Source organism: Sus scrofa, chromosome 2 (assembly GCF_000003025.6).
Source record: "Sus scrofa isolate TJ Tabasco breed Duroc chromosome 2, Sscrofa11.1, whole genome shotgun sequence".
Lineage (NCBI taxonomy): Eukaryota > Metazoa > Chordata > Mammalia > Artiodactyla > Suidae > Sus > Sus scrofa.
Window position 1 is genome coordinate 14,437,591 of NC_010444.4, and position 13,642 is coordinate 14,451,232.

General features: G+C 41.8%; 2 protein-coding genes across 2 annotated transcripts in view; both read right to left on the reverse strand.

Annotated features, from left to right (window-relative positions):
• LOC100522784 (olfactory receptor 4X2-like) overlaps positions 1-13,642 on the reverse strand; it is a 115,676-nt gene that overhangs the window by 37,033 nt on the left and 65,001 nt on the right. The gene's annotated exons all lie outside the window — the stretch shown is intronic.
• Positions 6,430-13,642, reverse strand: part of LOC100523167 (olfactory receptor 4X2-like) — a 72,226-nt gene continuing 65,013 nt past the window's right edge. The window contains exon 2 of the mRNA XM_003122788.3: positions 6,430-7,614. Coding sequence (XP_003122836.1) covers positions 6,646-7,575 — 930 coding nt within the window. The 5' untranslated portion in view covers positions 7,576-7,614 and the 3' untranslated portion in view covers positions 6,430-6,645. The remainder of the gene's footprint in view (positions 7,615-13,642) is intronic.

Sequence of the window (13,642 nt, forward strand, 5' to 3'; positions counted from 1 at the left end):
CTGCAACTCGTGGTTCCTAGTCAGATTCGTTAACCACTGCGCCACAACGGGAACTCCACACATTATTAATTTTATATTGATGTCCTTTGCCTTGTGCCTGTGTAAGAGGCCACTCACTTCAGTACAAGTCTTGCATGTGATGTTCTACATGATGAACAATCAGGCCATGCTGACAACGACGTAAGAAGTTTCATACGGTCCTTCCACAGCCTTAACGGATTTTCACACACAGACACCATATACACACACCACAGATACGTTTATTAACCGCATGGCATGCTGATTATTTACTCTTCACTAAGTGGAAGTGGATCACATAAAGGTCTTCACGTTGAGTAGGCTGAGGAGGTGGAGGGGTTGGTCTTGCTGTCTCAGAGGTGGCAGAGGAGAAGGTGGAAGTGGAGGCAGGAGAGGCAGGCACACTTGCTCTTACTTTACAGAAATACATCATCATTTCTGTCCAACTTTTTGCTTTTTCATTTCTCTAAAAAATGATTCTAGGAGTTCCCGTCATGGCGCAGTGATTAACGAATCCGACTAGGAACCATGAGGCTGAGGGTTCGGTCCCTGCCCTTGCTCAGTGGGTTAACGATCCAGTGTTGCCGTGAGCTGTGGTGTAGGTCGCAGCCACAGCTCGGATCCCACGTTGCTGTGGCTCTGGCATAGGCTGGTTGCTACAGCTCCGATTGGACCCCTAGCCTGGGAACCTCCATATGCCGCAGGAGCGGCCCAAAGAAATAGCAAAAAGACAAAAAAAAAAAAGATTCTATATGGTACTAATCCTTCTTTTGCTGATTGCTTTAGTTTCTGTGCCCATATCATAGAAGGGTCCATGACAAAAAAGACGTCAAAAGCAGTCCTGAATAACCAGAACCCTCCTGCCAGTCTGTCTAATGTCAATTTGTTTTCTGGCCCTGTTTCTTCTACGTCTTCTTCCTCATCGTCTGGCACTGGTTTGGAAGCACTCATTTCCATCAAGTTATCTTTTGTTAATTCCTCTGGTGAGAATTACTATCTATAAGCTCTTGAATTTCTCCAAGATCCATATCTTGAAGCCCTTATCCCCGCCCACTTTTTTTTTTTTTTCTGTATCCACAATCTCTTCCATGATTTTCTTGATTGGCTCTGATGTAAATCTTGTGACGTCATGAGCAACATCGGGACACATTTTTCTGTTCTTTTTTTTTTCTTTTTTTTTTTTTTTTTTTTTTTGCTGTTTAGGGCCTCACTCACAGCATATGGAGGCTCCCAGGCTAGGGGTCCAACCAGAGCTGTAGCCACCAGCCTACACCACAGCAACACAGGATCTGAGCGGCATGTGACCTACATCACAGCTCATGGCAACACCAGATCCTTAACCCACTGAGCAAGGCCAGGAATCAAACCCACAACCTCATGGTTCCTAGTCAGATACATTTCTGCTGCACCACAGCAGGAACTCCTGGACACAGTTTTCTTCAGCAGGAATTTATTGTTTCATGGCTGATGGCTTTCACAGTTTCTTCTGTAACAATGACGGCACCTTCATTGGTATAATCCTTCAACTTTCATGGTGTTTCCTCCATTGGGATTCTCTTTCATAGTGCCGACAATCTTTTCCATAGAGTACTGCATGTAATGAGTCTTTTTTTCCCATTTTTTAAAGTTATATTGAAATACAGTTGATCTATAATGTTGTGATATTTCTGCCGTATGACAAAGTGATTAAGTTATACATATATACATAGCCATTCTTTTTCAGATTCTTTTCCTGTTAAGGTTATCACAGAGGTATCACATGGGTAGAGTTTCCCATGGTCCCTATTTTTTTTTTTTTTTTTTTTTTTGTCTTTTGTCTTTTTTGTTGTTGTTGTTGCTATTTCTTGGGCCGCTCCCGTGGCATATGGAGGTTCCCAGGCTAGGGGTTGAATCGGAGCTGGAGCCACCGGCCTACGCCAGAGCCACAGCAACGCGGGATCCGAGCCGCGTCTGCAACCTACACCACAGCTCACGGCAACGCCGGATCGTTAACCCACTGAGCATAGGGCAGGGATCGAACCCGAAACCTCATGGTTCCTAGTTGGATTCGTTAACCACTGCGCCACGACGGGAACTCCCCATGGTCCCTATTTTTATCTATTTTATATACAACAGCGTCTGTATGTTACTCCCAAATTTTTTTTTCCCACGGTACAACAAGGGGATCAAGTTATCCTTACATGTATACATTACAATTACATTTTTTCCCCACCCTTTGTTCTGTTGCAACATGGCTATCTAGACAAAGTTCTCAGTGCTACTCAGCAGGATCTAATTGTAAATCTATTCTAAGTTGTGTCTGATAAGCCCAAGCTCCCGATCCCTCCCACCCCCTCCCCCTCCCATCAGGCAGCCACAAGTCTCTTCTCCAAGTCCATGATTTTCTTTTCTGAGGAGATGTTCATTTGTGCTGGATATTAGATTCCAGTTATAAGTGATATCATATGGTATTTGCCTTTGTCTTTCTGGCTCATTTCACTCAGGATGAGATTCTCTAGTTCCATCCATGTTGCTGCAAAGGGCATTATGTCATTCTTTTTTATGGCTGAGTAGTATTCCATTGTGTATATATACCACCTCTTCCGAATGCAATCATCTGTTTATGGACATTTGGGTTGTTTCCATGTCCTGGCTATTGTGAATAGTGCTGCAATGAACATGTGGCTGATGTGCCTCTTTTACGTAGAGTTTTGTCTGGATATATGCTCAAGAGTGGGATTGTGTACTCCCAAATTTTTAATTTATCCCCCCCTCCCCAACCTTTCCTCTTTGGTAAACATAACTTTGTTTTCTATGTCTGTGTTTCTTCCTCTGTTTTGTAAATAAGTTCATTTGAATCATCTCATTAGACTCCATATAAGTGACATCATGATACTTTTCTTTATCTGACTTACTTCACTTAGTATGATAACTTCTAGGTCCATCCATATTTCTGTAAATGGCATAATTTTATTTATTTTATGGCTGAGTAATATTCCATTATGTATATATATACCACATCTTCTATATCCATTCATCTGTTGCTGGACATTTAGGTTGTTTCCATGTCTTGGCTATTGTAAATAATGCTGCAATGAACACTGGAGTGCATGAGTCTTTTTCAGTTATGATTTTCTCTGGATAGATGCTGAGGCAAGAGATGGCTGGATCATATGATAGCTCTATTTTTAGTTTTTAAAGGAACCTCCACACTGTTTTCCATAGAGGATGTACCAATTTACATTCCCACCAACTGTGCAAGAGGATTCCCTTTTCTCCACACCCTCTCCAACATTTATTATTTGTAGACTTTTTGATAATAGCTATTCTGACAGGTGGAAGTTTTGATTTTCATTTGTCTTAACATGAGTGATGTTGAGTACTTTTTCATGTGCCTTTTGGCCATCTGTATGTCTTTTTGAAGATATATCTACTTAGATCTTCTGACAATTTTTTGGTTGGGTTGGTTTGTTTGTTTTTTGATTTTGAGCTGTACAAGCTGTTTGTACATTTTGAAAATTGATCCCTTGTCAGTTGCATCATATGCAAAGATTTTCTCTCATTCTGTAAGTTCATCTATTCTTTTCCCAAGTGCAATTACCATTCTTACTACAATTTCTTTGAACTCTTTATCAAACAAAGTATTTATCTCTGTTTCATTGGGATTTTTTTCAGGGATTATTTTTTCTTATTCTTTCATTTGAAACATATTCCTCTGTCTTCTCATTTTGTGTATCTTTCTCTGTCTCTGAAATTAAGTGAAACAGTCATATCTCCTAGTCTTGAAGGCCTGTGCTTTGTGGGAGCATTCCTATGCAGTCTATATGTGTCCAGTGGCTTTGGTGGGAAAATTTGCCATATGTTCAAAGGTCTTTGTGGCCTATCGGGGGTGAGGTTGTGCTCATGGAACTGCAGCAGGAGCCCTGAGGGAGTTGAATTTCACCCGGGGTGAAGCCATCCTCCACCTTGGTCTGATATGTGGCTGGGGTGTGAGAGCTTTGGGCTGTAGTTCCAAGGAGGGTTCATTTTTCCCTGTGTGTGTACCTTGGTTAGAGCCTGGGTTGGGGCACAAGGGGTTGGTGCCACAAAACTGAGCTGGCTCTGTTCCATCATGTGTGTGTATGGGGGGGAACCCCCAGGGAGAGGTCTCTACCCTACAGCTAGCCTCACTCTCTTCTGAGAGTGTGCAGAGGGATGGGTGTTCTGGCAGTGGCTGTCTCCACTCTGGAGCTGGTCTTGCTCCCTCTCAGGTGTATGCACCCAAGCATACACTGGCAATGCCTGCCTCAGTCTGAGTCAAAAACAGGGCCTGGGTCCAAGCTGGTTCTGTCCATCTAGTGAGTGCACCCTCATTGGCAGTAGCAACTTCTGCCTTAGAGGGGTATAGCACTGGAGCATGAGGGGCTGGAGCAGGAGCCCAAGGCAGATTGAGAGACAGGCTTGGGTGGTCCCGGTGAGCCATCTAGAACCCCAGGCAATTTTCAACCTGCTGCCTTTGTTCTATAACTGGGAATAAGCAAGCCTGGGCATGTGCTCTGTAAGAGAAGAGTCTTGCTTGTGGTTGCAAAGGAGGAAGGGGGAGGGAGTGGGATGAACGGGGAATTTGGGGTTAGTACATGCAAACTATTCCATCTAGAATGGATAAGCAATGAGGTCCTACTGGACTACAAAGGGAATTATAACCAGACTCTTGGGATAAACCATGAGGGCAGATAATATAAGAAGGGAATGTAGATATACGTATGACTAGGTCACTTTGCTGTACAGCAGAAATTGGCACAACATTGTAAATCAACTATACCTTAATCATAAAAAAAGAGTCTTGGTTTCTCATAACTATCTGGTAAGGCCCACTGGTTTTCAAACAGGCTGAGGAGGCTCATCTTTCCCATGACAGCCCCCCAGACCTAATACGTAGCTTGAACCCCTTGCTCCCCCTGGAGGATCCCCAAGCCTATACTATCCTCTCTCCTTCTGTGTCCTCCACTAGGGGTGTGGGTCCCAACCAGACCACCTGTTCTTCCTTCTTACCAGGGCCATGTACATGTGTCCATACAGCTTTGGTTGTAGAAGAGCTAGTTCACTGGCACCCAGGATGATTTCAGCGAGAGTCACTATATATGTAGATGTATCTTTGCTATGTTCTTGAAGGGAGGGGAGCCAGCATCCTCCAACTCCACCTGATCTCTCTCCTTGCAAAATGTTCTTCAATTGTTTGACAGATTTTGTTCATACTAATACTCAGGTTATGTATTTTTAGTAGGAATATCACAGAAATGAGATTGTATGCCTCTCACTCGAAATACCAATGATATATTTGACTCATTATTTAAGGGAGTGTCTTCCAGGTTTCTCAAATACAAAGTTTATATATATATTTTGGTTTGGGGGGCCACACCCATGGCACATGAAAGTTCCCAGGCCAAGAGTTGAATTGGAGCTACAGCTGCAGGCCACAGTCACAGCAACACAGGATCTAAGCCACATCTGTGACCTATACCACAGCTCACAGCAAATCCAGATTCCTGACCCACTGAAAGAGGCCAGGGATCAATCCTGCATCCTTATGGACACTGGTCAGATTCATTTCAGCTGCACCACAATGGGAACTTCCCAAAGTTATACTTATATTTTGGCAACGAAAATTATCCTGTGGGGAGATAACCTGAAACTGAGTAAGATCTTATTTCTCACCAAGAAAAATTTAATGAGACTGAGGCATGACAATCTTTCTGAGAACTGATTTAATGCCATGCATTAAATGTTACTGTATTTTCATTTTTACACAGGAAATACACTATAACAAATGAGTCTAAAATAATAAGTATAGTTAAATATTTCATTTCAAGAATATTTAGGAGTTCCCATTGTGGCTCAGTGGTTAATGAACCAACTAGGAACCATGAGGTTGCGGGTTCCATCCCTGGCCTCCATCAGTGGGTTAAGGATCTGGCATTGCTGTGAGTTGTGGTGTAGGTCGAAGACGTGGCTCAGATCCCGTGTTGCTGTGGCTGTGGTGTAGGCTGGCGGCTACAGTTCTGATTAGACCCCTAGCCTGGGAACCTCCACATGCCATGGGAGCAGCCCTAGAAAAGGCAAAAAGACAAGAAAAAAAAGAAAGAAAGAAAGAAAAGAATATTTAGCACACTGTTATTTATAGTAGTAAAAATTTAGAAATAATCTAAACATTGAACAGAGAAATGGCTCTTTAAATAATAGTACAGGGAGTTCTCTGATGGCCTAGAGGGTTGAGGCTCCTGCGTTCTCACTCTCACCGCTGAGGCTCTGGTTGCTGCTGTGCGGCATAGGTTCAATCCCTGGCCCAGGAATTCCCACATACTGCCTGTGTGGCAAAAAAGAAAAACACACACACACACACAAAAAAAAAAAAAAAAAAAAAAAAAAAAAAAAAAAAGCAAGAGAGAACCTGTCACAACTCTCAAAATAAATAAATAAATAAATAAATAATAGTACATACATAAGATGACACATTTTATAAGTGATTACAATAAAGTTGTTGAAGTTGGGAGCCTGTTAGAAAAATTCTAGAACTAACAAGTCCTGGCATCTGTCTTTCATCCCACTCTGTCCCTTCAGTTTGGACTCAACATCATTCTAAACCCAAGGATCAACACCAAGACTCAGACTCTATTTCTCCTCTAGTTTCACTGTCCTGATCCACAGCCTCTTCACGGCTTTCTTCATCTCAGCATTTCTCAAGGAGTAGATGACAGGGTTCAGGAGTGGGGTGATCACTGTGTAGAACACAGCTACCACCTTGTCCACAGGCAGGATGGTGGAAGGCCTCAGATAGATGAAGAGGCAGGGCCCAAAGAACAGGGTAACCACGGCGATGTGGGACCCACAGGTGGAGAGGGCCTTGCGCCGCCCCTCAGAGCTTTGAGTCCTCAGATGCAGCAAGATGACCGCGTAGGAGACCAAAAGGACCAGGAAGCTGACCACAGACAGGGTCCCCCCATTGGCAACCATCAGCAGACCAATCAGGAAAGTGTCAGAGCAGGCAAGTTTGAGCAGGGGAAGCACATCACAGAAGTAGTGATCAATCACATTGGGGCCACAGAAGGGCAGGCGGAAAATGAGGAGGATTTGGGCCGAGGAATGCACAAAGCCTCCTGCGCCTGCTACTCCCACCAGGAAGGCACACACCTGCCTGTTCATGATGGTGATATAGTTGAGGGGCTTACAGATGGCCACGTAGCGGTCATAGGCCATCACAGTGAGCAAGAACATCTCAACTCCACCAAAGAAATGGATAAAGAAAACCTGTGACATGCAGCCCCACAGAGATATGGCTTTTCTGTCAGCCAGCAAATCTGAGATGAGTTTGGGGGTTGTAGTAGAGGAGTAGCAGATCTCCACAAAGGACAGGGAGCTGAGGAAGAAGTACATGGGGGAGCCGAGGCTTCTGCTGGTCATGACGGTGAGCACAATGATGAAGTTCCCCAGCACAATGGCTGTGTACAAGAGCAGAAATATCACAAAGCAGACTTTCTGGACCTTCAGATTGGGAAAAAGTCCCAGAAAAATAAACTCTGTCACATTGTGTGTGTTAGCCATGACATCACCACCAGGAGGGAATATTTTAGGTAGAGTGATCTGAAATGATATAAAGGAAAAGATGCCATACATTAAGTGAATAAATTACATAACAACCGCTTTCATATCTGAGAAGTTGGTGAGCTGAATATTGAAAGATGAGTAGAGGTTAGCTATACATTGAAGAAAGGAAGAGAATTCCAAAACAGAAGAGGCAGTGCAAAGCTATGAAAACTCATAAAGTGAAGCTAGAGTAAATTGGAGAATAGCAACCACAAAGCTGAAGATAAAATCTAGTACCTGTCCATAAAGGACTATTGCGGACTTTCAGCGTTTACTCAACAGTAGAGGATCATCAGGAATGTCAGTCAACTGGAAAGTAAAGATCACTTTCTATGTAGAGGTTGGACTAGTGGCAAACAGATGAGAGGAGGGGAAACCTATTACAAGATTGAGGGGCCCCCCGGAAGATGTAGGACAGCAAGGAGAGTATTGCTGTCTCCATGACAACTGTCTCTCTACTGCATTTGAATCCTTTTGACTTTTGCCGGCAGCTTTCCTTCATCCCACTTCCCTTTGCTCCTTTTCCATTTCTGGTTGGCAAAATAGAATTCTCGCCTTTCCATATACACTTCTGAGTCTTCTGAAGACATATCCCTTGACACCCAGCGCCCCCTCTTATTTCTGCTTCTCCTCCCAATTATCTCCTTCTGCTCTTGGACTTTAGGTGACCTAGTTCCTTCTGAAGGTCCAGTACAACTCATTCTCAATCTCTCCTTTACTGCTACCTTCACTTCCCTCCAGCGGCAAGAGAGGTACAAACTACCCCTCACCCAAGCTGCACACTCATGGCTGCGACACATCCTTCTCTGAAGTCCAGCCTTCCAACACTTCAAAGCATCACCAAGACTGGGCACTGGCTGTTTAGCAGTCTACCTTCATCCATGCTGGACTTTGTCCAAGGCCACTGACATCAGTGTGTATCAACACATCCCCCCTTACAGTCAGCCTTCAGGGCACCTACCTCACAGGCAGATGCCATACATCTTTCTCCCACCCCATCCCAGCAGCAGTTAAGTACTCATCCACTGTGTAGTTTTAGAAGCTTCTCAGAGATAAGAAATCCGTCTTCCAAATCCATAGATCCTTACAGTTTCCCCTTTCCTCTCAGGACATTTTGGAATCAGAGCACTTCACACACTGAATCATAATTGTCTTAAGTGACCATCTGCTCCACTAAATTGTGAATTTGCTGAGGGAAGAGATGATATCTTCATCACTTCATCTCCAGGGCTAACTGAAGCACCTTCAGAAAATAGCATTTCCTGAATGAACACAATGAAGAAACAGTGGATATAGGTCTTCCCTAGCCTTCTTAGCACATATTTGGTACACGTGGGTGTTCACTAAATAATGACAAAGCAAAGGTCTCAGGGACTAAGATCATGTCTTCTTCATCCCGGAATTCCAGTACCTATCATGCCTTTACTTGCCTCAGGCAAAGACCAGACCACTGTGAGAGCACTTTGTAAAAAGCCGTGGGCTTCTTGCAGTATTCACTTTGCTTTCAAAGTGCAATTGTAATCATCACATGCAAAAGACATGCATGCTCACAAAACAAACTTACCCCAGTGTTCCTGTGGCTTTGCTGTTCTCACCACAGTTCCTTTTTTTGTTCTGACCACAGAAAGGGAAATAAAGCCCTAAGAAGAGCCCCTAGATCATCCAAGTTTCCCAGTTATTCAGTCTGAAAGCTATAAACCAGGGATCCTATATCTCAGGAGTTTCCAGATGGAGGATCCACTTCCTCTGCAGCCTCAAGCTTAGGAATGCTGAGATTAAGCTGGTGGGTCTATTCTACTGATTTAAAACAAAAGCACAGTAGACCTGCCTCCCACATGTTCCACAGAGAAAATAAGAATTCTGGCAGCTCAGCCTTGCATTCACTCTGCTGGAGAGATACCAGGGGGAAGGCATGATGATCAAGTGAGAGCAGAGAGATCTCCAGAGAACCATGCTCCCATTCCTCATCAGGCAGAAGGCCTCCTGGGAAGCAGGACCTGGATACTAACATCTCAGACTTCTTCAAGGGAAGCATAACCTCAGAAATCAATAGGAAATGTTAATTTCAACCAATGTTCACAGGGCTCTTAAGCTATGGGCTCTTTGTTGTTCAGGGATCAATCAGACATGGCTCCTGCTTATCATAAACTCAATCATGAGTATCAAAAATAACTATAGCTATTATAATTTGTAAAAGAATATACAATATAAGAGACATATTGTGACATTTAAAATAGAGGGTCATGTAAGAGGGTAGAGTTTTTGTATGCAAATCAAATCTTTATCAACAGAAAATATTCCATGTTGTTATAAGACATTTTTTTAATGTAAGCCTCATTGTAACCACAAGCAAAAACCTACAATAGATTCACAAAAAAATAAAGACAAGGAAATAAAAGTGCAACACCATGCAAAATCTCCAATTCACGGAGGTAGGCAGGAAGAGAGTCAAAAAGGACAAACTACAAAACAGAAAATAATTAATCCAATGGCAATAGTAAGTCTTTCATATCAATGATTGTTGTAAGAGTAAATGGATTGAATTCTGAGGTCAAAAGGCAGAGTTGTGTTTCCATACACTAACAACAAAATATCTGAAAAAGAAGTAAAGAAAAAATTCCAATCACAATGCATCAAAAATAGTACACATTTAAGAATTAACTTAATCAAGGAGATGAAAGATCTGTACACTGAAAACTACAAACTCTGATGAAAGGAACTGCAGAAGACACAAAAAAATAGAATGATATCTCGTGTGCAGGGATCCCAAGAATGAATATTGTTAACATGTCCATACTTCCCAAAGCCATCTATTGACTTAATATAATCCCTATCAAAATTCCAATGACAGTTTCATTGAAGTACAAGAAACAATTCTAAAGTTTGTGTGGAACCACAAAAGACCCAGAATTGCTCAAACACTCCTAGGCAAGAACTAAGCCAGAGAGATCAAACGTCCTGATTTCAAACTACACTACAAAGCTATAGTAAGTCAAAACCGTATAGTACCAGCACAAAAATATCTAATACAGATCAATGGAACAGAATCAAGAACTCAGAAATAAATCCCCACATACACAGTCAACTAATACTTGAAAAGGGAGTGAAGAATACTCCATGAGGAAAGGTTAGTCTCTTTGGTAAATGATGTTGGAAAAACTGGATAACCACATGCAAAAATACTAAATTGAACCACTATTTTATACCAATCACAAAAATTTACTCAAAATTGATGAAAGACTTAAATATAAGAACAGAAACAATTAAGCTGCTAGAAGAAAACATAGAGGAAAAGCTCCTTGCCATAGGTCTTCGCAATGAATTTTTGGATATGACATCAAAAGTACAAGCAACTAAAGCTAAAATAAATAAGACCACATCAAACTAAAAAGTTTCTGCAAGGCAGAAGAAACTATCAACAAAATAAAAAGGCACCTATGGAGTTGGAGAATGTGTTTTCATATTATGTAACTGATAATGCATTAATATCCAAAACAGATGAAGAACCCATTCAACTCTATAGCAAAAAAAAAAAAAAGAAAAAAAAGATTAAAAAGCAGGAAGAAGAACTGAACAGATATCTCCAAAGAAGACATACAAATATTAGCCAGGTACATGAAATGACGCCTGGCATCACTAATCATCAGGGAAATGCAAATCAAAACGACGAGATATCACCTCATACCTGTTAGAATGGCTGTCACCAAAATAAGTAAGAAGTAACAAGTGTTGGAATGGATGTGGAGAAACGGGGACACCATGCACTGTTGATGGAGATACAAATTGGCACAGCCACTCTCAAAAACAGTATGGAAATTCCTTTAAAAAATTAAAAATAGAACTGTCCTATGATCCATCAACCTTACTTCTGGATATATATCCAGGGGAAAGGAAAACAGGATCTCAGAGAGATATCTGCACTCCCATGTTTATTGCAGAATTATTCACAACAGCCAAGATACAGAGATAATCAAGTGATCTATCAATGGACAAATGTGTATAAATAATTCAGCCCTGAGAGAGAACAAAATCCTGCCATTTCAACAGTAAGGATGGTCCTTGAGGACTATACTAAGTGAGATAAATCAGAGAGAAAGACAAATACTTATATCACTTATTTGTCGAATCTAAAAAACTCAGAAAGGACTTCCTGCTGTGGGGCAACAGGATCAGTGGCACCTCTGTAGTGTTTTAATCCCTGGCCTGGCACAGTGGGTTAAGGATCCAGCATTGACACAGCTGCAGCATAGGTTGCAACTTCAGCTTGGTTCTGATCCCTGGCCCCAGGAATGCCATACACCAAGGGGCAGCCAAAAAAGAAAGAAAAAATTAGAAAAACAGACAGTGGAGTGGTGGGTACCAGAGGCAGGGGATGGGGGCCCAGGGGTAGGGAAGGAAGGGAGAAATGGGGAGATGTTAGTCAAAGGATACAAACTTCCAGTTACAAGGTTAATAAATTCTAGGGATCTAATGTATAGCATGATGATAATAGCTAATATTACTATACTATATACTCGAAAGTTACTAAGAGAATAGATCTTATATGTTCTTACCACCAAAAAAAAAGGTAAAAATGAGAAAGGATGGAGGCATTCACTAATGCAAATATGCTAATCATTTTGTAATTTATAAATATATCAAATCTACATGTTGTACACCTTAAACCTTTTTTTTTTTTTTTTTTAGGGCCACACCTGAGGCATATGGAAATTCCCAGGCTACAGATCAAACTGGAGCTTTAGCTGCCGGCCTACACCACAGCCACAGCAACACCAGATCCAAGCCACCTCTGTGACCTACACCACAGCTCATGACAACACCTGATCCTTAACCCACTGAGCAAAGGCAGGAAGCAAACCTGCATCCTCCTGGGTCCAAGTCAAGTTCATTACCGCTGCACCACCAGGAGAACTCTGTACACCTTCAACTTATACAAAGTTATACATCAATTTATATGTCAATAAAACTGGAAAAAAATAAAGACGCTGTTTACAATAGCAAAAAAATCAGAAGGTTCCTAAGAACACATTCAACCTCAGAGTTCCCGTCGTGGCACAGTGGTTAACAAATCTAACGAGGAACCATGAGGTTGCGGGTTCGATCCCTGCCCTTGCTCAGTGGGTTACCAATCCAGCGTTGCCATGAGCTGGGATGTAGGTAACAGACGCAGCTCGGATCCCGCATTGCTGTGGCCCTGGCATAGGCTGGCTGCTACAGCTCCAATTAAATTCCTAGCCTGGGAACCTCCACATGCCATGGGAGGGGCCCTAGAAAAGGCAAAAAGACAAAAAAAAAAAAAAAAAGAACACACATCTAACCAAAGAAGCTGGATGCAGAAATTTATCAACTAGATATAAAACTTTAAAGAACATCAAAATAAAGGAGAGCATGTCTGAGCACATCAAGCCCTGTCCATATTTCTGTCTGTATCTTTCTATCCTTTTAAGGTCACCAAAATAAGTAAGAGATAACAAGTGTTGGAATGGATGGGTTACTCAGGATCGTTAAGTGTTTTCATTGCCAACAATTAGCATATGCTCCCCTGGGTCTACTGAAGACCGTTTTCCCTATATTAATGGACAAACAAAAGTGTTTTGGAATTTAGTGCCCCAACCCAACCCCAGAGAAGACTTTGGCTAATGTCTAAATACTGTGGGAATGTAAAAGGTTCATTCACTTGTTTTGAATCAAAACTTTAGCCATAAATTACACTCCAGAGTTCTCTAGCAAAATAGGTCTAATTTGACTCACTGCTAGAAGTTACCTAAATTGCATCTCTCTTTACACTTCTCTCCTGCTTCCCCTATTTCCTTATCAGTTTCCTCTGGGAACATTTCTTTAATAAGTCACTTAATGGTCACCGAAATCTATGCCTTTAGATTTTTCAAAGGACTTATTGTCCAGTAACACCTAACCAATCAGAAATAGCCCATAATCATGAATAAAAAACAATCTCATAAAATGTAAATTCTTCCTAAATTGATTTAGAGATATAAAACAATATCAGACAAAATCCCAATAAGTT